At 45.5% G+C, this 24,980-nt stretch overlaps 12 protein-coding genes across 12 annotated transcripts; 5 read left to right on the top strand and 7 right to left on the bottom strand.

Moving 5' to 3' along the window:
* Nucleotides 1-402: 402 nt before the first annotated feature.
* On the bottom strand, nucleotides 403-4,170 carry VTP21DRAFT_11398 (uncharacterized protein; the record flags this gene model as incomplete). The annotated part of the gene is made up of 19 exons (XM_069390837.1): nucleotides 403-567; nucleotides 634-708; nucleotides 786-845; nucleotides 906-1,043; nucleotides 1,112-1,200; nucleotides 1,261-1,601; nucleotides 1,658-1,841; nucleotides 1,910-2,006; nucleotides 2,068-2,250; nucleotides 2,321-2,415; nucleotides 2,479-2,668; nucleotides 2,731-2,856; nucleotides 2,931-3,049; nucleotides 3,110-3,290; nucleotides 3,356-3,448; nucleotides 3,527-3,600; nucleotides 3,669-3,742; nucleotides 3,818-4,070; nucleotides 4,143-4,170. The coding sequence occupies 19 exons, from the start codon at nucleotides 4,168-4,170 to the stop codon at nucleotides 403-405; spliced, it is 2,565 nt and encodes an 854-aa protein (XP_069252029.1).
* A 150-nt stretch (nucleotides 4,171-4,320) lies between these two features.
* Nucleotides 4,321-6,756, top strand: VTP21DRAFT_11397 (uncharacterized protein; the record flags this gene model as incomplete). The annotated part of the gene is made up of 10 exons (XM_069390836.1): nucleotides 4,321-4,340; nucleotides 4,397-4,517; nucleotides 4,585-4,684; nucleotides 4,763-4,847; nucleotides 4,906-5,020; nucleotides 5,085-5,187; nucleotides 5,251-5,681; nucleotides 5,765-6,083; nucleotides 6,156-6,597; nucleotides 6,657-6,756. 10 exons carry the CDS (start codon nucleotides 4,321-4,323, stop codon nucleotides 6,754-6,756), a joined length of 1,836 nt encoding a protein of 611 aa, XP_069252028.1.
* A 58-nt stretch (nucleotides 6,757-6,814) lies between these two features.
* On the bottom strand, nucleotides 6,815-7,459 carry VTP21DRAFT_11396 (uncharacterized protein; the record flags this gene model as incomplete). The annotated part of the gene is made up of 3 exons (XM_069390835.1): nucleotides 6,815-6,934; nucleotides 7,019-7,097; nucleotides 7,161-7,459. 3 exons carry the CDS (start codon nucleotides 7,457-7,459, stop codon nucleotides 6,815-6,817), a joined length of 498 nt encoding a protein of 165 aa, XP_069252027.1.
* A 154-nt stretch (nucleotides 7,460-7,613) lies between these two features.
* On the bottom strand, nucleotides 7,614-8,059 carry VTP21DRAFT_11395 (uncharacterized protein; the record flags this gene model as incomplete). Its single annotated transcript, XM_069390834.1, has 2 exons — nucleotides 7,614-7,881; nucleotides 7,950-8,059. The coding sequence occupies 2 exons, from the start codon at nucleotides 8,057-8,059 to the stop codon at nucleotides 7,614-7,616; spliced, it is 378 nt and encodes a 125-aa protein (XP_069252026.1).
* A 617-nt stretch (nucleotides 8,060-8,676) lies between these two features.
* On the top strand, nucleotides 8,677-9,922 carry VTP21DRAFT_11394 (uncharacterized protein; the record flags this gene model as incomplete). The annotated part of the gene is made up of 5 exons (XM_069390833.1): nucleotides 8,677-8,758; nucleotides 8,892-9,120; nucleotides 9,178-9,322; nucleotides 9,409-9,640; nucleotides 9,708-9,922. The coding sequence occupies 5 exons, from the start codon at nucleotides 8,677-8,679 to the stop codon at nucleotides 9,920-9,922; spliced, it is 903 nt and encodes a 300-aa protein (XP_069252025.1).
* A 500-nt stretch (nucleotides 9,923-10,422) lies between these two features.
* Nucleotides 10,423-11,175, bottom strand: VTP21DRAFT_11393 (uncharacterized protein; the record flags this gene model as incomplete). The annotated part of the gene is made up of 2 exons (XM_069390832.1): nucleotides 10,423-10,705; nucleotides 11,153-11,175. The coding sequence occupies 2 exons, from the start codon at nucleotides 11,173-11,175 to the stop codon at nucleotides 10,423-10,425; spliced, it is 306 nt and encodes a 101-aa protein (XP_069252024.1).
* A 1,002-nt stretch (nucleotides 11,176-12,177) lies between these two features.
* Nucleotides 12,178-14,464, top strand: VTP21DRAFT_11392 (uncharacterized protein; the record flags this gene model as incomplete). The annotated part of the gene is made up of 3 exons (XM_069390831.1): nucleotides 12,178-12,549; nucleotides 12,632-12,664; nucleotides 12,746-14,464. The coding sequence occupies 3 exons, from the start codon at nucleotides 12,178-12,180 to the stop codon at nucleotides 14,462-14,464; spliced, it is 2,124 nt and encodes a 707-aa protein (XP_069252023.1).
* Nucleotides 14,465-14,883: 419 nt separating this feature from the next.
* On the bottom strand, nucleotides 14,884-18,380 carry VTP21DRAFT_11391 (uncharacterized protein; the record flags this gene model as incomplete). The annotated part of the gene is made up of 7 exons (XM_069390830.1): nucleotides 14,884-15,681; nucleotides 15,755-16,140; nucleotides 16,207-16,609; nucleotides 16,678-16,965; nucleotides 17,031-17,602; nucleotides 17,670-17,875; nucleotides 17,938-18,380. 7 exons carry the CDS (start codon nucleotides 18,378-18,380, stop codon nucleotides 14,884-14,886), a joined length of 3,096 nt encoding a protein of 1,031 aa, XP_069252022.1.
* A 177-nt stretch (nucleotides 18,381-18,557) lies between these two features.
* VTP21DRAFT_11390 (uncharacterized protein) lies at nucleotides 18,558-20,234 on the top strand (the record flags this gene model as incomplete). The annotated part of the gene is made up of 6 exons (XM_069390829.1): nucleotides 18,558-18,675; nucleotides 18,747-19,030; nucleotides 19,096-19,230; nucleotides 19,311-19,514; nucleotides 19,585-19,785; nucleotides 19,851-20,234. The coding sequence occupies 6 exons, from the start codon at nucleotides 18,558-18,560 to the stop codon at nucleotides 20,232-20,234; spliced, it is 1,326 nt and encodes a 441-aa protein (XP_069252021.1).
* Nucleotides 20,235-20,559: 325 nt separating this feature from the next.
* Nucleotides 20,560-21,554, bottom strand: VTP21DRAFT_11389 (uncharacterized protein; the record flags this gene model as incomplete). Its single annotated transcript, XM_069390827.1, has 5 exons — nucleotides 20,560-20,813; nucleotides 20,877-21,087; nucleotides 21,174-21,270; nucleotides 21,375-21,477; nucleotides 21,539-21,554. 5 exons carry the CDS (start codon nucleotides 21,552-21,554, stop codon nucleotides 20,560-20,562), a joined length of 681 nt encoding a protein of 226 aa, XP_069252020.1.
* Nucleotides 21,555-22,185: 631 nt separating this feature from the next.
* VTP21DRAFT_11388 (uncharacterized protein) lies at nucleotides 22,186-23,938 on the bottom strand (the record flags this gene model as incomplete). The annotated part of the gene is made up of 2 exons (XM_069390826.1): nucleotides 22,186-23,826; nucleotides 23,891-23,938. The coding sequence occupies 2 exons, from the start codon at nucleotides 23,936-23,938 to the stop codon at nucleotides 22,186-22,188; spliced, it is 1,689 nt and encodes a 562-aa protein (XP_069252019.1).
* Nucleotides 23,939-24,315: 377 nt separating this feature from the next.
* On the top strand, nucleotides 24,316-24,576 carry VTP21DRAFT_11387 (uncharacterized protein; the record flags this gene model as incomplete). Its single annotated transcript, XM_069390825.1, has 1 exon — nucleotides 24,316-24,576. One exon carries the CDS (start codon nucleotides 24,316-24,318, stop codon nucleotides 24,574-24,576), a length of 261 nt encoding a protein of 86 aa, XP_069252018.1.
* Between the last annotated feature and the right edge of the window lie 404 nt (nucleotides 24,577-24,980).

Here is a 24,980-nt window from a genome sequence, read left to right as displayed (position 1 = left end):
GTAAACGGAGATATCGCTGGAGTTTTGTACTGATATATTGTAGCGTTTTGTGACGGAGGACCCTTGGGGAAAAATATCTCTATTCACTGGTACTCGGCCCTTTCAAGTATTTACTCACCATATTCGTTCAATCAGCGGAGATATAATTAGAGTAGGGGGAAATGGGCATATTCGCAGGAATAATTTGAATATAAAAATTAAATACTGCAACTATTATCGCAGTAATAAAACCCCGCGATCTTGCAGATATCAAGGCTACAACATCGTGGTGCATTGTTTGAACGTATCTGAGGGATTTAACAGGGTAGTATTTTATCCTGATAACGAATTTAACAAAATGCAAATGCTAATATCTTAAAGATAAAAAGGAAAAAAAAATACATCATGTAAATTAATTGTAATTTACTGCGGTGCTGCAACACGTGTCAGTAAAGAAAACGCTTTAGCTTCGGCCTCGAACTTCGCAGCCGTCTCCAATAATCGGTTGCGAATGGTAGGTAGCATCGTAGCTTCAATTTTCGTGGCACGGGGTTCATCGTCATCTTCCTCAATTATGCTCCACTTCCCCTAATGTAAACCGGGAGAGTTGGTATTCCGCTAAAGAATTTATCATATAGAAAAAAAACTATATACCCTTTTTTTTGTTCCGGATTGACTTTGACGCACCCGCCGCTCTAGCTCATCCTTAGCATACGTATATAGATTATCCTGAAGGCAGTGAAAGGGTTACAATGTTAAATCCTCTGCCATAGAGCAAGCAGTAAATATTCCAGCAAAAATATTACCTGAGCGTGCGAATATTCTAATATCAATTTGAAAATGTCTCGCAATCTTCCAGAAAGATCCTTTATATTTAGAAACGATAAATAATCTTTTCTATTCTTCTCTATTGAAATGAATAATACCTCTCGCTCTGAAGTGGCAAATAGTACTTTGGTGCGCAGACTTTTCAGGTATCGTTGATGCGCCGATATAAGGCCGTCCAAGTCAATGGATGGGATTGCGATATCTCGCATCAGTTTATCCCACGAGCACTCGATACCCTTAATGGAGGTAAAAAGTAGAATAAAAAACACGGCGGAAAATATTATCTCTAAAGAAATTTACTCACTTCAAATAGAATGAAGTATTGGAGCTGGTATATGAAGTGGATCATCTGACTCGTAATAATGCGGCATCTTTGCAAATCCGACACAACCTCTACATATAAAAAGAGGGAGTTTAGATTAAACCGGTACATATCCGTGTGCTAATAAAAACCTATAATTTTAGGGTGAGATCTTGCCACGGTCATTTGTCTTCTCCACGCATGAGACAATGTGTGCTCTACTCGTTTTAATCTCCACAGGAAGTTGAAAAGAAGCAAATATTGGTGTATTGAATCGGGAGTGAAAATGGTATTAATTGGGCGATCCACAATGTAATCCAGGGTGAACACATCCCATCCAAAATCTCCCTCCTTGACGGTAAGCTCTCTTACATCGATTCGCTTCAAAATCGCTGGATCATCGTACTGCGCATTTGAGGAGCGAATAGCCGCCTCAAGGATGCTAGAGAGATTATAGCGATGGATCGAGTTTGCGGGTTTATTCAAGGTCGGACTATGGATAGGCAAAGTCAGTGTAGTTCCACGCAAAATTAAAATGAATTCATATACCCAATTGTGTCCATCAAATACTGAAATAAATCGCCCTGACCAAGGAGTAAATAGCGCTTGAACGCGTTCAAGTGTTCCTTGAGTTTGTATTTATTTAACAACAATTCGATCAGGTACTGGCTTGTAGAGGCATAGGTGGCATCAATGTGGGCTTCAAGCGCCGCGATATCTCCATACTTTAATACTAGCCGCACAAGTGGGTTCACACATATGTTCAACAAATAGGCATTTCAATATAAAGTATAGGCATACCTTGCTTCGCTCTTCGAATACGTCGTCGCTTATCAACAAACTCGTCGTCCTGGCAACTGTAGCGAATAAAATTGATACTTTTGCCAATGGAGAATATCTGATAAATAAGTAGATAAGCTGACTTGTATACCGATCATTGCATTTTAGATTGTGAATACTTTTTTTGCCAATGCAGGTGAGATGTGCCCAGGCAACATCTCTTCTCGCATGAAATATTTTTTTTGCCACAACTCTTCATCTGCAACTTCGGGGTGCTCTCCTATGAAGAATTCGTTGAATGGATCAACAAGCTCTCCTTCGTAAACCCATCGCTCTAACATTTCATAGAGCGGCTTCGAAACCTGGCGAAAAATTACGCAGGACATTATACTTTTAAACATCAAAAAAAATCTTCAAAGTTTATTTACTCACCTCAGTTAAGAAGAGAACCGTGGAACTCTGTATAAATGGATCTCCATGCTTGCCATACATATACACTTTATCAATGAGAGCACCGCCTTTTTCGCCTGTCAAAGCCATAAACTGTTAGCGCAATAGGAGAGCTCCATCCATTTTCTGACACAACTTACTTTTACAAATATCCATCAAAGTTTGCATTAAATTTAAACGCCGTATCCAGGTTTGAGCTCCAACATATATGCGCTTGATTGTCAGGCTTGATTCAGAATTTTCGCTATTTTCTTTCGGAAGGAAACCCTCCAATCCCGCGATGAATCTGTAGTATTTTTCCAGCTCACGTTTAAGCGTTGCGCAGAAACTCTATAATGAATGCAGATCTAGTTAAAAGGGGCAATGACATAATAATGACGTTGTATTTGCACCTGTCCCATTAACCCGATGGATGTATCATCAATATGGAAGTCCACAAATTCTTTTATACTTTTAAAGAGTTGGCCCATCTCTGCGAGTTTATCTATTAGGCATTGCATCGGGTAAGGAATCCGAGCCTATGATAAAAAAGAAAAATTAGTGACAAGCATGGAAAATATTACTTTATTTAACATCCGAGTAATAAGCATACCATAGGGTGTATGACAAACATGTCGTTTTTTCCGTCGAATTGAACATAACGCCCTCCAATCCCTTGAAGAACAAAAATAATATCGCGAAGAAGCACAGCCTCTGATATTTCCTGAATGTCTGGCAGGAATGGAATTGGGTGAGCAAGTTATTATTCAATAGTCATTACTAGCACACTACCATTATTCGTGATATATTGCTGATATGGAGTAAGTTTATGTTCTACATTCTGTGGTAGTTCGCTAGATGAGGATTCTTTTGATTGGGGTTTAAAAGAGAACGGGCGACTTGAAGAAAGTTTGTTGGACTGCTGAGATTCCGACAAGTGCATATGGGAGACAGCAGCCTCAAAACCAGCCATCTGTTATAAAAAAGTAATCAGGTCAATCTTTACACGCAGGCAACCTTTTTTAAACCGGATATTACCGAAGGATAAAACAGGACAGAGCTGGAATTCTTTGTTTCACCGCTAAGAGAATATAGGAATTGAAGGATTTCATGCCGTCTACTCAGTATTTTCTGCGAATCGTTCATAAAAAAATTAACACATTCAAAGATTGCTATAGATATGAATAATGTACGGAGAGAAAACTATACCTTAGTGCGGACTCTAGTATGTAGGCTAGAAAAACGAGCAGCCACGGATGATTCTTGTCCGTATTCACGTAGAACTAGTTGAAATAAAATAGAAGTTATATTATTATCTTAAATTTCGCGGAGCAGGGAATTAATTAATTACGTTTTTTTTGAATTAAATGTGAAAGATGCATTTCATCTTTCTTCAGTGGATCAGTTGTAGAATCAGATATACGACTAAAATGAATAAAATTAAGAGGATCAATATTCGATTTAGTACTTTAATTATTAGGGACTTTTTTCACAATTAACCTATCCAATATTCCAGCGCAAATACTGAACATTCCACGCAATCTGGCCTCTCTCAGATCTTTCGCATTAAATGCATTAGGGTAAGATCCATGACCACCAAATGCCGAATCGCGAATTGGCGATCCAACTGGTGAGTTTGCGGATGGATGAGAGTTCGTAGAAGTGTGAGAGCTAGGAAATAAGTTATCAAGTTGGTCTCCAATGTGATGCTCAATTAGTCGCTGGAGGAGCCTCGTATGGGGGGAGATTTCAGCTATTCGTAGATGAGAAAGGCATATTGGCCAAATGAAATCTGATGCATGAGTAGAAGTACTAGAATAGGTACCCTCTTTACTTTCCGCTCCCTGCAGCATTATGGCTATTGCTGGAACGTTTTAATAATTAGGTATTGGATAAACGCGTCGCGTCTACTCTATTTTACCGCAAAATTGAAAGTAGTCACAGATTGGAGAGGGATAATTGGAGTTCAATTGACAATTTTACATACAAAAAGGATATTAAAAATGCCATCAGTAGCAGAGAGGTATATACAATCTATTATATTGCTAGAAGGGTAAAATTAATTATAGTTGTTATTAGCTCTACACAATCTGGTCTTCAAGACCACAAAACTGCATTGGCGCGATTGGACGAAGAAAAGGCAGATCTAGATTTCTTGCAAGAGAATTTGAAAAAATCCAACGATTTAACACAAAAAATGGTATTTAAAACCCATTTAGACTAACTTCATAAAGAGAAGGCTTGAAAAATGCTCATTTTTTGGATAGGTTAGCATGCTTGACACATTTGATGATCGGCTCGTCAAACTCGAGTCTTCCATATTGCCTATTCATAAATCCACTCAGCGGCTCACGCATCTCTCAGACAGTATGTTGAAGTCACTTGTTTTTTTCGATCCATCATTTAGTTAGCTAACAGTTTCCTTGAAAAAAAAAACCATTCTAGATATTGATATGACACTTAAATCCATGGAATCTCTTATCAAGTACTTCGATTTGGCTGCGAAAGAAGAGTCTTATATTCAGAAAGGGTATATTGGCTTTATTTTGAGAGGAGATTTGCACCCCTTATTGAATTTATTTATTTAGCCCCGATGATTCGAACCTAGTTCCTTATTTACAATCCATCAATCGGATTAAGGAAGCGCTCGAATATTTATCCAAAGCACGTCTTAGGAGTTGTGAAAACGTGATCGGGCAACTGGTATATTTACACCCTAGATAGACACCCAGGAAGATCTTTAATATTATTCATTGCTTGATATCAGAAAAAATTGCTCAAGACAGCGATGATGCAACTCGAGAACCTGTTTCGGAAATGGCTCTCAGCAAACAGCAAACCATTGGACGTGCGAAGCATCCAGAGAGAAGGTTTTAAAACTCTTCACCGGTGTTGATCCATAATTTTATAACCGCTTTTCTCCTTTATTCAAGATGCTGAGATACCTTCTCCTTCCACAGAGGCTTTAGAAAGACTCTCAAGTCTAACTGTGTATCTCTCCTCATCCGAGTCCGAAACTGGTTACGCTCCCGAATATACCAAAACCTATATTGAGATTCGGTCCGCCCATATCACCCGCACCCTCGAGCCTCTCTTACGTTCAACCTCTAACTATGCTTCTCAAACGCACTGCCTGCTAAAATTGATGCAAGCCGAACATCGTTTTGCATCTAAAATCATAAAAGAGCAGCAGACATCCTACGTCTTCCGAGGCACTATCCAGCCGGCATTTACGACCTGGCTTGAAAGTGGAAGGGATTTGCTGGCACGATCGCGTAGAGATTTGCAACGGGAGATCTTCAGTGTTTATGATGTGCTTGAATTGCTCAAAAAGAAGAAACCCGAGTTTGAAGAGATGTTGCGGGTAAATAAGCTAGTTTCGCTTTCACTATAGCTGTGGGGCTTATTAAACCACCTTGCTCAAATTCCTATTTTTTTTTTCCTTAGTTGGCAGAGATGAGGGAAGACGATATGTTGGAGTTTGTCCGCGATGTTCGAAACACTGCAATGCGCTCCTTTGCTGAGTGTATGCAAGAAGTGAAAGAGCGCAATGGCCGTGTGTTAGCGCTACCGAATGATGGAACTGTGAGCGAGCTCACCAGCAATACTGTCAACTATCTGAAGCGAATACTAGATTATCGGCCCACAGTAGAATCGTTGTTAGAGGTCATCGGGGATGGGGCATGGAACAACCCGGAGGGCAACGAACTCTATCTCCCCGACACGCGTGGGCCCCCAGGCAACGAAATGCTGAGGCACTTTTGTGGTAACTTTTAGCAACTTCTGCGCTACCCGGTGACTCACTGGACTTAATCACTGCCATTTACATTTTGCATAGTGGATGTGATGGATGCTCTCGTAACCACTCTGACGACTCGATCTAAGTCCTATAAACGCCCTGCGCTCGCCGCCATCTTCCTCATGAACAATTTCCGTCATATCGTGAGGCAGATCCGATCTTGTGGACTTGAAAGCCTCCTTGAGCCTACCGGCTGCGTGGAGCGATATGAACGGATGACCAAGAAACAAATGGATGCGTATCAGGACACCTGGAATCCAATCTTGGAGAATTTGATGGATGTCACCCCTGTTCGGGGCGGTGGGCTTCGCTCCAACGATAAACAATCGGTCAAGGAGAGATTCAAAAACTTCAACACAGATTTCGAGGAGTTGCATCGCACTCAACGAGCGTATGCAATACCCGACACAGAGCTCCGTCAGCAAGTTATTGCCGACGTTCGGCGGGTCATCATGCCGCTCTATACCCGGTTTCTTGATCGGTAAGCTTGTTTACTTCCAGCCTTGCCTAATTCGATCCAAGCTTACCCCCTTTCTCCAGACATCAACAGACTGAGTTTTCAAAAAACCCACAGAAATATATTCGATACGATCGCGATCAACTGGACCGATTACTCTACCAACTTTTTGACCAGTCTTAATCCTGCCCTTGGCTTTTTTTGGGGGGGGTTCAGTGTAGATACATGTTCAATCCTTTATTTAAGGCTGTTTTTTAACTATCCTAAGCCATTTGGCAACTCTTGTAATTGGGCTAATGACACGTTCTGCGAACCAAGGTGTCATCCATACACTTGCCGCTATACGCACGGGGAGTAGTGCCTTGAAAATACCAAAGTAATCGAAATATAGAATAGGATTCCTGTTACTCTTGCTATTTTCATGAGGAAAATGATCAGATGCTACCTTGACGATGCAATACGAAAGCGCAATATTCAGCATAACACGACTGTCTTCTGCAACCTCATTGTATCCAAATTTCTTCCTATCAGGGTGGAGCAAAACGGTCAATGTCTTTACTAATGATGGAGACAGGATAGATTCAGACTTAATCCGAGACGCGAATTTATTCCCCTCCTCAATAGCTTCCTGAGGAAAAGGGACCTTTAAGTCAGTGTATTTCAAGGTATAGTATACCATGGGTAGGGGTATGACGGCCGTTAGCTCGTGTAATACGGCAAACGAGATAATATATGAAGCAGGCTTGTCGCGAAACTGATGGGCATATTTGCGCCACCCTTTTAGGCGTTTTGTCTCAGTCTGGGACTGGGTGGCAAAGGCTTGTGAATGCGTCCGGAGGTGAAATCGCTGTCGAATGAAGATCTGGGAGAGGCGTTGGACATTCATTGCATTACCTGGGGGGAAGAAAGTGAACGCACCAATAGACGATAACCAAATGACGATATAAGGCAACCAATACTAGGTGTGGCTTGGTTCATCCGAAATCTTCGACCAACCTGACGCTTAATTATTCCTTTGGACAGTAGGGGAAGGTTACGATTCATATCGCGAAGACAAACCACAGCTCTAGGTAATATAAGTGCACTTGTTTCTTGGGTCTTCCACCCATAGCCTCTCCCAGGGGTGGAGCCCCCCACGCCGACATTCGATACACGGCCACTCGTCCGAATATGGCCAGATGCTTGTCCACCTCGCCGCAGCGTGCGCCGGGGCCTAAGGCCACTGTCTTGGATTTTGTGCTATATTTGATGGTGTTCAGTAGGCCAGGGCCGAGGGGCAAGCCGCCTTTAGAGCCGCTGTGGCTCGGGCTGCAATTGTGCCCTCCGATATAATCGCAAAATCAATGCTGTAATGCTTCACGAAGTCAATCACCTGCCGTGCATCACGCACATTCGCGGGCTGCACTATTGCGGTGGTATCCAACTCGGCGAGATCCGACCAGTATTCGTTGATGGCTTTGTAGCTGTCCGCACCTTTTAGAACCATGCGCGCATCGTCGGAGAGTTATCCCCTGAGATGATTTAGGAAGGATTGCTTGATTTTGGAAAGGTCGCTGGCCATTTGCTTCGAGCTTGCGAGACTTGGGCCAAAAAAGCCAAGGGTGACAAAGACGGCAAACTACCCTGAGCGAACCAGTATTGGGACTCGGATTGTCGGATCGGGAAGAAGGTCTGAGACCGCGTGATAGACTCTTTGAAATAAAGTTAGCGATTCACTCTCTGCGGAAGTGTTTGAATAAGCGCTTGTCGGCCAGGGTTGCATTTGTAACGGGCCGCTTCGCTCTCCGTGGCCCATTTGCCATTTCCATCGCAAGAGGCGATGCTTTGATTCGGGAGAGAGGAAATTGAAAAATCCATATCAAGCTAGCTACCCTGTTTGGAGTTAGAGAGGATCCCCAAAGTGTTTCAATCGACTCTGACACCAGTTCACCGTAGACGAGTGCGCACTGGCCAATCCCGAGTCAATTTGTCATATGCAGTCCGCTCTGGAAGAAACAGCAGCAGAGAGCCAGAGTTGCGCAGAACATCGGGGGAGTTGGTCGGGACGGCCGGCTCGTTTAGCCAGGATCCGCTTGCATCTCTTCTCTTGTCCCCTCTCCTGGCATGAACGACATGGACGCTGTGAAGCAGAACCCAGAGCTATGGGCCCAGGTCACCAGAGCAAAAACAATCACCTTCCTCGAGGGTAGGCCACGCTGGGTCCAATTCTGCTATATTCAATGCGGGGAGGAGAGAGAGCCGCCCGCCTCGGTTCAGTGGGGATGGCCGAGAAATGGATGCCCTACCGATCTAACCCGCCCTTTTCTCCTTCCCCGTAGGATTTGTCCTGAATGTGTTCCTCCTCAATCTATACCTCTCCGTGGCCATGCTGCGAAAATTCAGACAACCCGTGTACTGGTTGTGTCTTCTGTGCAATATCTTTGGGCCTATTCGCGTACTAGCGAATGTAATCCCGTATCTGGGGATGAAGGATGTCAACTGCGACATTGTCTCGTACTTCATCAATATACCCCGGGAGTTATCTCTCGATGCAATTATAGGCATCATGTAAATGATCATTCTGCGCTTATCGTGCTCCCCCCAACTCAATGCAAGATTTATTAGGACGATTAAGGCCTACGTCGCCTACAATCGCAACATCCTAATTCCCATCATAAGTTTGATTCTAGCAGCTGGCTCCTTTGTCATCCACTTCATCCATATCTTTCAGGCCAAGTATAATGTGAATCCGCTAGGTGGCTGTTTTAATGTAAGTGTCCCCCCTGACTTATAAAGAGACAAGTTGCTGCTCAAGGGTGCTTACTGAAGTATGTGCATTGCTGACATCCTCCATAGTTGCCTAATCCTATCATTATCATGCTATGGTTTGGCTTTGTTTTGGCGGAAAACGCCTTCCTTAATGCGATATTTTGCTACAAAATCCTCTCGGTCAGAACCAACTCGATATTCGATGTCCACTTGCGTGACGGGACGATCTACCTGGTCGTCCTTACCTTCTCCAATATTATTACACCATTTCTCATCCATTTCCGCGTGTTCAGCTCATCCACTCTATTCGACATTGACTGTAGGTACCCCTATACACCGCATCACCCGCACTTGTTCCGGCTAGCTCATGCATGTCTGCTTTCTAGGGGGGCTATCCTGCTTTCTCATCTCGCTCCACCTCTGGCACTGTGCCAACATGCGTTCTGACTGTGGAAGCGACCATGGGAACGTCGGAACCACTATACGCCCCATCACTGTAGGGAATACAGGACAAATCCTTTCCGTACCCAACGAAAGCCATCTAACCCCGCTTCCCCATCTATCTATCGATTGTGACGAATGTGAGGATGCTGTTGATTGATGTGCAGCGGCTAAGCCGTACGAGAGCGCACTCGATACCCCTTTCAATAGAGGCGCAGTGCCGGCGGGAGGTGACCAGTGCTACGCCCGTCCAATACTTCCATTGTAGACCATTTTAGTTGATATTTATAATTTATAATTCATATATTTATCTAATTTATATTTTGAATCTCGTCTTGTAACTGTAATTTTTTTCCTTTTACTCTGTCCATTGGCCAAGTCATGTACTTTCTACACGTATTGTGGTAATTCATCCTTAATATAACCGTTGCTTTTGCACGTTCCTTCTAGGATAAACTCAGATTGCGCATGTTTTACTTTCACGAAAGACGAGTTGAATATGGATAATACAGTTGGAATTGGAAAAATGGAATTTTTCGCGTTTGCTGCCGTGCCACAAGCCAATTTTCATATCCAGACTCTATTTCAATTTCGAGTTCTATATGTAGGAGATATAATGTTTCATCAGCAACAAAGTGTAAGTACTTTTCAGCATAAAGCTTATGCATTTCGCAATGCCTCAAACGCATTTTGCAATGCATTCTTTCCGCTGCCGGTTGGGCCATTGCTTCTTCCAGCTCCGTTGCCAGACATACACGTCTCGGTCATCCAAGGGTGCTGCATCGCCTCTGCCGGTTTCAGGCGCTTCTCTGGATCCCAGCATAAGCACCGAGTTACGAAGTCGACGAACGCCATGTCATTGCATCTCAATACCCCCTGTAGAGTCCGAGATCTGGGGCGCCGCCGTTTGCCCTTCTGCGTGACCACCACAAGGGGTTGATCTCTATCGAAAAAGGGTCATTTCTACGGAAAGTATATCCAAAAATGTTTCTTGGCGGCTTGGATTTTTTTTTTCAAGCCACCGTGAATACGGGCAGCTCTCAAGCTTGAAGTCTTTCCAGAAACAAGCCTCCAAGCCCTTTTCCCAACTTCTAAGAATATGAAAAACAAGTTTGTTTTCGCGTGTCTGAACCTAATTCTACGCGTCAGTAACGATCGAATTGGAGTGCGTTTTATCTTCCTACTCTCCTCTCTATGCTTTCTCAACACACCTTGTGAAAGTTTGTGCTATTGGGCCGACAGCGATAACGTCGGGCAAGCGGCGTTGAGGAAGTTTGTGAAAAAAGAAAAACCCACAGGTTGAAAGGAGGAGAGTGAGAGGGCTGAGCACCCCATTTCCATTAGCTGTTGGGCTGGAAACAGGACGATTTTGGCTTTTGTTGTATGTTACCTCGCTGTGCTCATAGCGATCATTAACTCAGAGTGATCGAAAACAGGACCGACTGTGTACACTCGTTCAGCCCTGTCGTTTATCGCCGAATAAGCCCTAAGAACCGGAGAGAAAGGCGCTCTCCAGGGCTAATTGAATCTACAGTGGTGGCTTTTGAGCCTCGCATTGCTTATGCCAAAGAAAAACGGGAAACGTCAAATCCATATTACGGCATTAGGCAATCGATATCCCAACCGTTGACAATTGTTTGCCTTTTTCATTTTGATCGACACCTCTCCCGCCAAGCAGGATGGCAATTGCACCAAGCACTAGTGACACGGTTCACGAACCGGAATTTGATGGCTGCCGGCTAAAGTCCAAAAAGAGCTTATATAATGGCAATTGGAGCGGGCAAGCTGTAGAGAGAGGCTCAACACAGGGCCAGTATCTTGATTTTTGAAACTTGTTGTTGCAAGCCTCGCAAAGATTTTGGTGGCAACAACAAGGGGGAAAAAAACAAGCTTTCTGAGAACCGGTTTGATCCGTATCAATGTGAGAATGTTTGTTGGCGCGCTTGGTCCCATAGCCTAAGTGGTGGCCGGCTTTTCTCCGCCAAATGCATTTTTCCCTCTATGATGTGTTCATTATCGGAAAAAACCAGCGCGCTGAGAATTCTCTCTGCACTGGGAGCGTTTGAAAATCGTTTATAAATAATGCAATGCGGCCTTATCCTCAGTTTTGGATAAATTAAACCTCCTTTTATTTATGTTGTGAGGGGTTGACTCCTGCGCAACGGTTGAACCAGTTTGGCACCTTGAAGCTCCCTATTTTAACCGCCCTCCATTCCATTCCCGAAGCTCAGGCTCCTCCCTCTTTTGATGCCAAGAATTTATTTCGCTTCATTTCAGCATTGCCTTCCCCGTTATCGCTGCTTATGTCTTCTTTCTAATATCTTCCTCTAATTGCACCTCGAGTCCTTTCTATTTATCTCTATTTATTTCTCTCGTTTTTTCCCTATCGGCAAAAAAGAACAAGCCCGCATAAAAATGGACCCAAGCTTTCATGAATTGCCTCAGCGGTTCCAGCCCGCTATTATCGTGCTTTCCTACATCGTCTCCGTGATTGGTGCGTACACCTCGCTTGAGCTCTTGCATCGTCGAACGGGTCGAGGAGGCCTCATTAACTGGCTCCTCCTTTTTGGCTCTGCGCTCTCCATGGGAGGATGCGGGATCTGGTCAATGCATTTTATTGGAAATAACGCGCTTACGCTTGGAAATGCGCAACTTATTTACACGCCAGGATTTACCCTACTCTCGCTCCTTGTTGCAATCGTCGCTGTAGGGGTTGGATTTTATTTTGTAGGGAGTGTAGCGGATGTGTCGCTTCTACGGCTTGGGCTCGTGGGGTGCTTGACTGGGGTAAATATACGGCTCCTTAGCGAGCTCCTTGCTAAAATCTATTTGTAAAGCATACTGAAATGTATACAAAAATCATTTGCAGTTGGCGATTCCGGCCATGCATTATGTGGGCCAAGTACGTACCCTCGATTTTATATTTTTTCGCTCTGGATGAAAAAAAAAAAACGCCTATTATTAACTATATGTTTACAAATAGCTGGGAATAGCTTATTATGTCGTTCGGTATGATGCTGGCGTAGTCGTTGCCTCGTTTTTTATCGGAATTACAGCTACTAGCGTAGCACTTATCATATTCTTCTATCTTAATCGACGCTGGAAAGACCGGTGGTACAAACGGTTTGGATGTGCCACCATCATGGGCGCCGCCGTTTGTGGGATGCATTATTGTGGGATGTCGGCAACGCATTATTTCTCTAACGGGAGCGAGATTAACGTGGATGTCGTGCTGACTTCCGAGGCAATGGTCGGGATGATCGCGGCCATCGCCACGAGTATTTGCCTGGTGCTTATCCTGCTAACGATTTTGGCCCAACGGCGCACTAGAAAATTGAGGGAGCGCGTAAAAAAGATAGTGTTGGCATGTGTATACTTCGACGAGATGGGCCGTATCCTTGTCTATAATCACGGAATGATCCCGGTTCACACCATCGAGAATGAATTTTACAAGATGGGCCATGATGCTGAATTGTCTCCCGGGCACTCGCTTTTCCGCCGACTTTTCCGGCTAACATGGTCATGGAGGGAGTTTTCGCGCGGGCTCGAGGGCGAAGAGATGGAGAGCTTGAAGAACCTGAAGCCGAGGGACAAGACGTTTGTGGAGCGCTTCCACCAAGCCTCCCAGCGACTGGCCCATGACCTTGGCGTTCCGCTAGAAGAAGTTGGCATCCTCTACGACCAAATGATAACTACTGGCTATATCGAATCCTCCAGCAAGTCGCCCAACAATAAAAAGTTTTTCAGGCTCTCTTTCAACTCGACACAGCAGCAGGAAAACCAGCCGCAAACATTCGAGCTGCTAGGCAGGGGGCAAATGCTCTTTCTTGTCCGACGTCTCTCCACTGCTCAGCGTCACGGACAAGAGCACTTTGCGTCGCGTGGGTTCCGCTTTGGCCCGCCCGCCATCATGGCACGCCATGTTGGCCCATTGCTCCAGGTCCCTAGTTCCAATTTGCGGCTGATGTTCGAGGATATGTACCGGTTCATCACGGAAGGCTTGCAACCCTTCGAGTCGGAGGAGATGCATGTGGGTGCCTTTGTTGCGTGGCCTACACTCGGAGGCTTGCAAATTGGCGTGGATGCAACCCATCGTGCCCAAATCCCTACCGTGGAGCTATTGCCTCCGGATTATCTGGACGAGAAGGATGGATTGGTGGGGTCGGTCGATCACCTGGCCGTTCTCGAAGACATTGTCAGCAACTGCTCTGGCCGCACTGCTGATGAGGTCATCAAGATACTGCGTGAAGCCAGTGGGAGGGATAAGATATTTTCGGGGTGCGTAGCCCATGCGATTTCTCGACTGACCGGGAAGTTCAAGGGGGACGTCAAGTTGATCCTCCACTCGCGCTTAATCCGCCTAGGACAGAGCGGCATTCGAAATACGCTCATGTTCAAGGCGATTGTTCCGTTGCACGAGCAGACGCTTAAAAATCTTTCCGAGGTCAGACCCATGTCGTTTGCGCTCTTTCAAGTACTAAGTGAGCTTGTCAACCCTCCTCGAATTGCGAAGCCCAGCCTCGGCGATAAGCCCACAGACAAAGAGGATATTGCGCCTCCGGTTTTGCCTCCATATTCCTCTGGGCAGGCGAAAACGCAACCAGCTGAGAGTCCAGATGAATGGCGAGTGAATATAGACGATGCAGTGGAAGACTTGAAGGAAGAAAGCTGGATAGCCGAGCTACTGAGAAGTATGGTGTAAAATGGTTTGAGGCCACGGCACTTGGTGTGCTTTTGCTGTTAAGTTTTGAATGCTTTTGCTCATTCTTTGGGATTATTTATTATTTAGTAGTATTTCATCGACTTTGTATTGTACCTGTAGGAAATCTCCGTCTACGTTTTCTATTAGCTCAAATCTCTATTTTTTCGAACTTTCATTTTCTCTTGCATTATTTGTTTTCGTTTTCATCTTTTGCTCATGTCTGTCAAAATACCTATCTCATTTATCATTGAGCATAGGAGAGGAAGTATTAATTGAGAGTGCAATTAGACAGTGGTGAAAGGGTTATGAATAAATCTAAATAAGGTGTTGAAAATATGCTATACAGAAATTGGGGTACCATAATAAAATAAGCGTGAATGCAGTGAGATAGACGAACACTAGGGTCTTATCTGTCTCCATCAGTCCTCAGCTCCTTTTTCTTTTGAGCTTCTGTCATATACGGCAGGAGGAGGCACCGTGATTTCACCATGCCCTTGCCAGGGATCGTCGGCGTCTTCCATTCGGACCGGTTGTGCCCAGCCTCCTACCGTGGGATCATCCAAGTTAGCCCAGCTCTGCCACCCCCCACCCCCGCTTTCTTCTCCCGCTTGCGATTGCTTTTGCTGCTGCTTCTGCTGTTGTTTTTGCTTTTTCTTACGGCGCTGCTCCTCACGCTTCCGCTTCCAATATTTGCCATCCTTCACCACTCCGGCGTTTCTGCCACTGCTACCACCGCTACCTTTTTCCGGGATTGGAGGGAAGGTGTCTCGAATTTGACTGGGCGGTCCACGCCATTCTCCAGGAATATAGCCCTCCCCAACTCGCTCGGTGTCCACAGCTACATCATCATCCATTCCTTGCCAGAGATCATATCTTCCTCCCGCTCTCGCCTGGTATATCGTGCAGCTGTACTCGCGACTCACGTGAGCAACAATGTAATTGCCCACCTCCAGCCTGCTCATTCGCTGCAATAAGTAGTGTAGAAGACGGCTATGGGGCAGTGGCCAGTTTCCGTCCGGAATTATATCGGCAAGTGTGCGGCATTCTACCCGCAGAAGTCGATGTGTAATCGGGTCGATATGCCCGATCATGAGCTCGCATCCACCGCGGATGTATGAGTGGATCCACCAATGAGCACGTTCCCAGTTGGCGATCACTTCTTCGGTGCCGTGGGGTTGCTGGTAATCCAATTTGACTTTTAAGCCAAAGGGGCGAATCTAATGATCAAAGTATAGCATCAATATAAGTATCCGTCTGACCCTTAAGGTGACAAGTAGTGAGGAAAACTACCTGTGGGGGTGTTCCAACTGTAGTATATCCATGCATTTTGCACCGCACCAGCAGTTTGAGTTCCCCAAAGACCCAGGTGGCATAAGTTAAAAACTCATCCTCCAAACCCTCTACGAGATCTTCGATCTCTTCATCCCCCGTTTCTACTTCCATCGGCTCCGGTAGCAGAACAGGTGATAGTATTGTCCTCGATTCTGGCTTTGATGCAGTTGGAGCCTGTGTGCCAGCAGTAGCGGAGGGCAATACCCAATCTTCGGAAGATATTGTCAGCTCAGTGTCAAGTGAACGACTTCGGAATGCGACATCGAAAAATTTCTGATTCCACTCTCGTGGCGTGAGACGCTTTTTGGGCAAAGGCTTATCAATAAAAACTATATTGTGGCTTCCTATATGAGAAAAGTCTATTAATGGTCCCAGATATAAACAAGGTTCTGCAAGTTTTTATAGTGTACCTTGATTGGGCTCTACTACCACCGGAATTTCCCAGTCACAATCCAAGGTTGCCTGTGTTCGCACAATCGTCGTGAGTGCGCCCGACGATACCACCAGATGGCATCCATGTTCCTTAGCTAACCGATGTGCGATTGGGTCCTGGCTGACGGGCGAAATATATTTTTTACGCCAATGTGATGCAGGTGTATTGCTATGGTGTTGCTTTGAGCCGCTTTGCTCCTTGGCTTCGTCTTGTTTTGAACCGCTGAGAGGTTGAGCAGTGGCTTCTCTAGATTTAATATCGCTTCCTTCTTTGGCTACTGCCCTTTTTCGTGAAAAGATAACACGTTTATCGGACCAGTAGGCTTGATCAATTGGGATAACGGAAGGATATTCAATGGCCTTATATAATGGACACGCACCCTTTTTCCAATACAAAATCATAAAGTTAGTGATAAATCCCGTGCAAAATCCCATAATCGACACTCTACCACACAATAAACCACTCGTCTCTCGCTCAAAATCGGATCCCTCCCCTTTGGGACCGGAGAGCGTGCGCTAACTGTGTCAAAAAATTCATATTGCCGCGGATAAAGTCGTACCCGTTCTCCACGTTGTTCAAACCATGTGTCGAGCTGGCCTTTTATCTCTGGGTCCAGGTGCGCTAATGCCGGAAGAGTCGTCTGGCGAACCCAGGCTCGATATCTTTCCTGCTCCCTCGCAATTTGATCACGGAGTTCAAGGTAAAATTTCTGATCATGCTCAGGTACAAGTGAGGGCTAAATGAATATCCAAATTCAATTAGTATACCATTCAAGTGAGCCAAAACGCTATAAGCTATTACACTCGTTTTCATTAGCATTTCTAACTGCAAGAATTTGACGTGCATTTCTAAAGGAATACTGGAATACCGCTGCATCAGCAACGATGGCTGCGGCGATTTTGATGGAGGGGTAAGGGCCATATCAGCTATATCTGTTGGCCCATCCATGCTTGCCATGGCAGCAACTAATAGGTCTGGGGGCAGTGATGTGTTGGTTGGGACTGTCTGTGGCACTTGAGGAATATTGTCAGATATGGGTGGTTTTTGACCCTGGTTCATTTTTCCCGAAGAGCTTGATGGATTGGCCTTTGGCGCAGCTTCCTTTTTCTCCGTCTCCATTGAACCTAGCAAGTCTCCTAACAGATCTGTTTTGCTTGCAGGAGCTCTAGCGGGTTCATTAGGGGGAAACGCTCCGGTTGCATCCCGTGAACTCGGGCGTTGTAAACGAGGATTAGCTACTTCACCAGGTTTATTTGGGGAGTCACCATGGGAAATAATGGGTGTGCCTTGTTTAGAGCCGCTCGGAGAGGTGACACTCTTTTGCCGAGATGCAGTGACTGTTTTTGAGGCGACTCGTTCAGAGAGCTTATCTCCTATAGGCACATCAAAATTTAGTCCACGTACGTAAGGGCTCCTAGTATCCAAGTGATGTTCTATTACCTGTTTTCAAAGAGCTAGGCTTAATTGCCTTCTTTTCATCGGACGGGATAAGGGTATTAGTTTTAGTAGTGCTGGGGGTATCTTTGAGCGTACTCTGCTGTTTTTCCCGTAGAAAACACCGGCCAATAGAGTATATTGAATATTTTTCAAAAGCATCTCTCGTAAAAAACGAAGAATGATTGTGTCTCGATGCGTCTCTTCTCCTCCTATTGGAAGCATAAGAGTGTGAGCAAGCGTGTTTGGAATGTAAAAATAAATCGATATTTACAAGAATGCCAAAGGTTCGCCATCCGATTCGTGTGTACTTTTGCTTTCCCCGGCAGAGTCAACCCTCCCAGAAACCTCCTCTTCTTCTACATCACTGTATTCCATTCCCTCCTCCTGACCCAGAGAAATAGTAGGCGGAAGTGTCGGCGAGACAGGCAAAGGGAGATTAGTGAGCATTTTCACTGATGTTTGGGGGCTATATGACGGGGAGGAAGAAGTAGCTATTGGGGCAGAAGGAGTAGTAGATGTCGGCGTAGTAGAGCGAGACAAAATACGGCGCTTGTTTTGTTGCCGACGCCTTCTAGTTGCGGGGGAAACGGGCTCTTCATCAGAAGTGTCGGGATCGATTTTTGTTGGAGAATTAGTGCGTGAATACTTTTTTTGCGAAGGAGAATTCTCGATTACGTGCGAGATTCCTGTCAGCGTAGCTTCTTCATCGTCCATAACTCCGTCTCAGATCCAATTTTCCTCGATACTTCTGTAAAAGTTGGACACATATGTCTCTATTGATTTATTGACCGTCACTTTTTTGAGCGCAGTCACGAAAGCCATTGCACTCTCTTAGGAAAAAAGTCAGACACTTTTACAACTGTCCTTGCACTCCCATTTCTTGCTATAAAAATGAATGTGGATAGCGAGGAATTTGGAACCAGCGCGTCCAAGCGCAAGCGGATCGATAAGATAATCGTCGAATATCCAAATAATCTTGATCTTGACACGTACATTGCTAATTATAAGGGTTTGGATCCCCAAGATTTTTTCCAGCTCTACCCTTGAACTAAAGCCCAGATCCTAAAATCCTTTGCATAGGCCACACAAAAATAGATCGTCTTATTTTCATCGCTGAACGTTGTCCGCCCCTTCGTATCGATGCTTACTCTTTGGCGCTCAAGGAGATAAAAGAGACCACCTATGATGTGCAGAAGTACACTCAGACTCTACAGAGGTTAAATGAAGCACGTGGGGTAGAGACTGAATCCGCCGAAATTAAATCCTGGGCAGAAACAACACAACGTCGCGCAAATCAGCTAACAGAAAAATTAGAGCAAGAGCTTAGAACCTATAAAAACAACTCCATTCGCGAGAGTATTCGGGTGATTATTTAGTATTGCATTATTGGCTGTTTCTACGTGCGAATGAACTATTAAAATGATGATAGATGGGTCACAATGACTTGGGCGATCATTTTTACAAGTGTGGGGATTTGACGAACGCACTAAAGTGCTACATGCGAACGCGTGACTATTGCACCACGCCAAAGCATGTCATAGAGATGTGTCTCAACGTTATAAAGGTGTCAAGTTAGCCACTTCCATACTCTTCTGGCTCTTGGCTCTAAAGCCTGCCTATTCTACTTTCTATATTTTATTTTAGGTCAGCATCGAGTTAGGCAACTTTTCTCACATTAATAACTATGGGGTCAAGGCTGAAAGTACCCCAGACGTGCAAGAAAAAGCCCTTATCCAAGCAAAACTCCGTGCAAGCAGTGCGCTTGCGTTTCTTGATAACTCCAACTACAAACAGGCTGCTAGAGCACTGTTAGAGATACCATTTTCGCTAGGATTTCAATACAACGAGGTAGATTCATTTGTGGATGCAACCTCTTGGGAACCGGAAAACATTGAAATTGCGTTTGTTCTTAATCTAGGTCATTGCGCCGAATGACATAGCTATCTATGGCGGACTCTGTGCACTCGCGACGTTTGACCGCGCCGAGTTGAAGACGAAAGTAATCGACTCTACCGAGTTTAAGCAATACCTCGAGCTCGAGCCACAAATCCGCGAGCTAATCCTCGGCTTTTACAATTCGAAGTACACTGCATGCCTGGAGATTTTGGAAAACTGGAAGGTATGGGGATGGAAGCCATGCATGTTTGGATTGGCCTAGTATAATGTCTCACGCTTCTGTTCTAGAACGATCTCTTGCTAGATCTCCATCTCTCCAGCCATGTAGACAAACTTTACACCCTCATCCGGAAGAAGGCCCTTATCCAATACTTCACGCCATTCACAAGCGTGGACCTCAGAAAGATGGCGACTGCGTTCAACACCACTGTGTCGTTACTTGAGCGCGAGCTTGCTGCCCTGATTATGGATAACCAAATCCAGGGCCGCATTGATAGCCACAATAAGGTGTTGCATGCGCGTAAACAGGACTTGCGCGGGGATGTCTTCCGCCAGTGCTTCGCCATGGCGAATGAATATGAACGTGCCGCGCGTGCAATGCTTCTGCGCATCAACCTGATCAAGGCAGACTTGGTGGTGAAGCCGCAGGGGCGGGAGAGGGATGACTTTTGAGGTGGAGTGGAAGGGGATTGTAATTTTGTATGTAACCATGCTTTCTCTGTTTTCTCAGGCTTCACCCCCCCCTCCCCTCCCCCGCGCTAGCTGAGTTCTGCTGCCTATTACCCTGTTCATTGTTTTAACACTACATGGTGCTTCATCTGATGCTACCTAGTTTTATTTCATGGTTGCTAAGTTGAAGCAAATATAAAGTAATCATTTGATATTCCTAAACCAACAGAAACATAAAATTATAATCACAAAAGGGGCGTTTGCTTCCGCACAAGCTACTTTCTAAACCTGTTTTGAATATAAAGAACTAAAGTATGTAGCTTGACTATCAATAATCTCTTTTGTCGCGGGTATAGCTATCGTAGTCACGACCGTTCTCCCGGGGGTAATCCCTTGAAGAACGCTCACGATCGTAGTCCCTCGAATCGCGCCCAGAGTACCGCGACTCGCGTCCGCGGTCCCGATCACGGTAAGAGTCCCGATCGCGGTAAGAGTCACGGCCATAGTCTCGACCATCGTACCGGTCATGGTACCTGCTTCGGGAACCGTACCGAGAATCATAGCGATCCCGCCGACGGGATTCTAAATTTCAAATCATGTTTGTAAACCAAGTAGATCCAGCAATGCATGTTGATGAAGTCATACCACGTCTCTCGGGACCACAGTAACGACCGGGTGTTGGGGTGCGTGCACGCGCGCGCCTTGCTTTTTCAATGCGAATGGATCGGCCCAACACTTCGACTCCAGTCAGTTTCATCAGAGCCTCATCTGCCTCATCTTGGTTGCTCATAGTTACAAAGGCAAAACCACGGTTTTCCTTTGTGTGAGGATCGTAAACAATTTCGACCCTCTCGACCTTAAAATTGATAAATCATTGAATCATTGGTAAGAATAAGAGGGAAGATGAGGAAGTGAAAAAAAATAGAATCTTGGCCATCTTACTTTTCCATATTTTTCAAAAAGCTCCTCCAGATCTCTGCCTTCGGTTTTGTACGAGATATTGGACACGTAGAGGTTGTTACCTGGATTGATGGAGTGCCTGTTTGTTGAAGATCGAATGAGAGAGAACGCAGGAGAGGGAGGTTAAGAGGTTGAATGACGATAATTTTTCAATCGATTAGTTAAAAGCAGAGTGCGATGGACCTTTCGCTTGAGCGACTACGGCTGCGGCTGCGACTACGGCTGCGGCTACGACGAGGAGAACGGCTTCGTTCGCGATCGCGATTAGGACTGGAGCGGCGATCATCTAGTTGGAAGATTAAGTATACATCTTGGATGAAAGGGTGAAGCATTGTTGAAGAACATACAATCTACGTCGGCCATCTTGAATACTATGAGAGGATCGAATGATTTGAGAGAAAGAGAGAGAGAAAGTAAATGTATACAATCAGGGGAAGAAAACAGGGAGCGTTATGATTGTGAAGAACTGTGTTCTAAAATCGCCATTCTAAGCCACCCTTTGGGTAAGCTTAGTTTATTCGACAGATTTCGTACTTTGTGCGATGCAATGAGAGGTTCAAAGCAGAAACTTAATTCCTAGAGCTAGAATTGTTCCTAATCGACCTTCCGACATAAGTATCTTTCAAAGAATGCCGAAAATCAATAAGAAACCATTATTTTTGCCAACAGTAGCCATAGAGGCAGATTAAGGGCTTAAATTTCGATAGAGATTGCAAAAAAAAGGTTTCAAGCTAAAAACTTTTGCTCTCCATAGAGCTTCTCAAAAATTTAGTCAACAGGCCTATAGTTAAATCCTTCTTTATTAAGCTAAAAGTACAACCATTAAATAGAAAACAAGAACTTTAAATATCTGAATTTTTTGTTTGTTACAAAGAGGTAACGGGGTAGAAAGAAAAGTTTGGTATAGGCGGTTCACCGAATGACTTTGCAGCCCAGCGATGAATTAAAAATACAAAAGGGGTGTTGTAAAGCAAGGGCGCTTAAGGGCAAGGGCTTAGATAGGCGATCCTTCCTCCACCTTCTTGGAATCGTCAATGTACACTTCACGGTTCGCAAGCTCTCTCTCGGCCTCGACATCGGCCCGATACTTGTAGAAGTAGGCCTGGATAACAAACCAGATGCAGGTCACCAGGCCAATACCGGCATACATGAAATACTTAGCGGAGCCAGTAACCGCCTTGCTCTCTTCGAGCGAGCTCTCGACAGCGGTCACAATAAGATTTCCGAACGAGACCATGAGCAACCACATCGATGAGCTTTGAGCCTTGAGTGCCTTGCCGGATTCTTCGTAACAGAAGTACAAACCAGTGGGAGAAGTCAGCGCCTCAGCCAGAGAGACCACAATCCACTGGGGAATTTGCCACCAAGCGTGCAAGCATCCGAAGCATGATACTGGATTGCCCTTACTGTCGACCTCGGTGGGATTGAATTGTTTTTCCACGGCGATGTTAAGGATGCCGGAGATAACGAAGGATACAACCACCAAGAAGAAACCAGTTCCCATACGGCGAAGAGTAGTGAAGCGGAAGTTGAACCATTTCTCGAGACGAGGATAGAGGAGACCAAGCCCGGGAACGAACATGATGATGAGGACCGGATTGATAACCTGGAATACCTCCGGCTGGATACGGACGCTGCCAATCCGATCGTCCATATGACTATACTGGATTTGCCATTCGGTGCTGGTTTGGTCGTAAATCATCCAGAAGAACATGGTAGGGATAATCATATAGATGACGCGGCCGAAGTTGCGGGTTTCCTCGACAAATGGAGCACCCACGACATCCTCGGCAAAGTTGAGCCAACTGCCCTTGCGTTTGCGGTCCTCAGAGGAGGCGCCGAGGTATCTACGCGCTGCTATGAAGGCGGTCTTTGCACACTTGAACGGCAGGAACTCGCCGGTGGGGGGAACAATACGATAGTACCGCTCGCCGAAGATGAAGGCTGCCGTGGCCAGGCCGAACATGACGGCGGGCAGAAGGTATGACGCGAAATAGCATTTAGCCCCGAAGCATTCCACGTGGTCCTTCAGCTGTGGCGTGACGTTCTGAGAGATGAGGGAGCCGACATTGATCGAGGTGTAGAAGATGGAGAAGAACCAGTCGATGCCTTTCTTTTGATGCGGGAGGTACTGATCTCCACCGTGTGTGGAGACACAAGGCTTGATTCCACCGGTGCCGAGGGCAATGAGCATGAGTGCAGCCAGTGGGCCGGCAAGGGGAACGCTTCCGGCACTGCCGATAACCCCGTTAATGGAGAAGATGGAGAGGAGGAGCACACCGATGAAGTAGAGGATGGAGAGGGAGACGATCGTGCGATATTTGCCGAGGAAAGAGTCGGAGACAGCGGCGCCGAGAACAGGGCAGAAATAGGTGACCATCACGAAGGCGTGCACAAGCACCTTGGAGTGCTCTGGAGTAGAGCCGCACCAATATGTGAAGTAGTTTTGGAGCAGGGGCTTGACGCCATAGAAGCAGAAGCGCTCTCCAAATTCGTTGGGGATGATGAAGTAGACGGCCTTTGGAATCTTGTCGGGATTTTCCAAGAGCTGTTTGTCGATGCGATGGTTCAGGCGAACTTCGAGCTCAAGCAATTCTCGATCGCGATCGGTCATATCCTGGCCCATGAAGCGATCCTAGAGCAAGCGGGCGAGAGGTTAGCAAGGTGCGCTCTCGGAGGGCACGAGTGTGTCTATTTACCTGGGCCAAGAGATCATAGACGGCTTGTCTAGACTTGTCTTCGTCCATCCGGGGGATAGTGCGTGCTTGGTAGAGGCTGTAGGAGAAGAGAGAGAGAGAGAAAGAGGAGCGAGAGAGGTCGAAGAGGGTGGGCGATAAGCGTTAGGGAAACGTTTTGGGGAGAAACCCGCGACTTTTTATAGCATATTAAGGCTCATGACCAGAGTGGTTTATTTTTTAGCCCCATGTCTCTCAAATCATCGATTCAAGGGGAGTTTGGAACATTTGGAGGTCCGGTTCCAGATGAAACCCAATCAAGCATATTTCTGACCGTCGGGTCATTAAAAGCTTCGCCAAAAGCCCCCCCCCCATAAGAGGCCGAGCGCGATTGTTTACAGTTAACGGAGACTTCAGCTGCGATTGAAATAAGGTTTCCACTAATCGATATGGGCATGGTTGTATATCACTTGAGATCGAAATGGACATTCCAGGTTTCCAATATCGACGACCAATACTGGGTAGCGAGGAACACCGAATTTTCCCGCGGTGTCTCGGCCACACGACTGGAACAAAAACAGACAGAGACGTCCACCGCGCAGGGCCATGTGCAGGCGCGATCGTCTAGGGCCCAAGCCTCGGATAAAAACCCTTGTTTACCGCGAGATTACTGTCGGGACTATGCCGCTAGCCTGCAAGCAGGTGGCTGAGCGCGTGCCTATGAACTTATACGCCATGTCCTCTGGCGAAAAGACACACGTGGATGATAACGAATATTGCGTATTTCGTGGAACGCTAGGTCTCGTGGATTGTAAGTCAAAATTTTGACTTTGTGCACATTTCCCACAAGGCCTAGTTTGCGTAACGTTACATGAGCGGAATTAATATTCTTCCAAAACTCGAATATTTAATTAAATACCAGGCGTTAATAATTCTTATCACGTCAAAATAAACCTTGAATTAGTCTCAGGGAGAATTTAAAAAATAACGATAAGGAAAGAGTGAAATAAATAGGAATAAGAGAACAAAGATACGAGAATATAGATCATCACACCTTCCTCGATAGTGTGAGCAGATTGCGATTGAAACACCCCCTCTCTTTGAATGGGTAGAG

Source organism: Calcarisporiella thermophila (genome assembly GCF_041956535.1).
Source record: "Calcarisporiella thermophila strain CBS 279.70 unplaced genomic scaffold VTP21scaffold_9, whole genome shotgun sequence".
Taxonomy (NCBI): Eukaryota; Fungi; Calcarisporiellomycota; class Calcarisporiellomycetes; order Calcarisporiellales; family Calcarisporiellaceae; genus Calcarisporiella; species Calcarisporiella thermophila.
The sequence above is the reverse complement of the archived record's forward strand: the minus strand, read 5'-3'. Positions and strand labels throughout refer to the sequence as shown.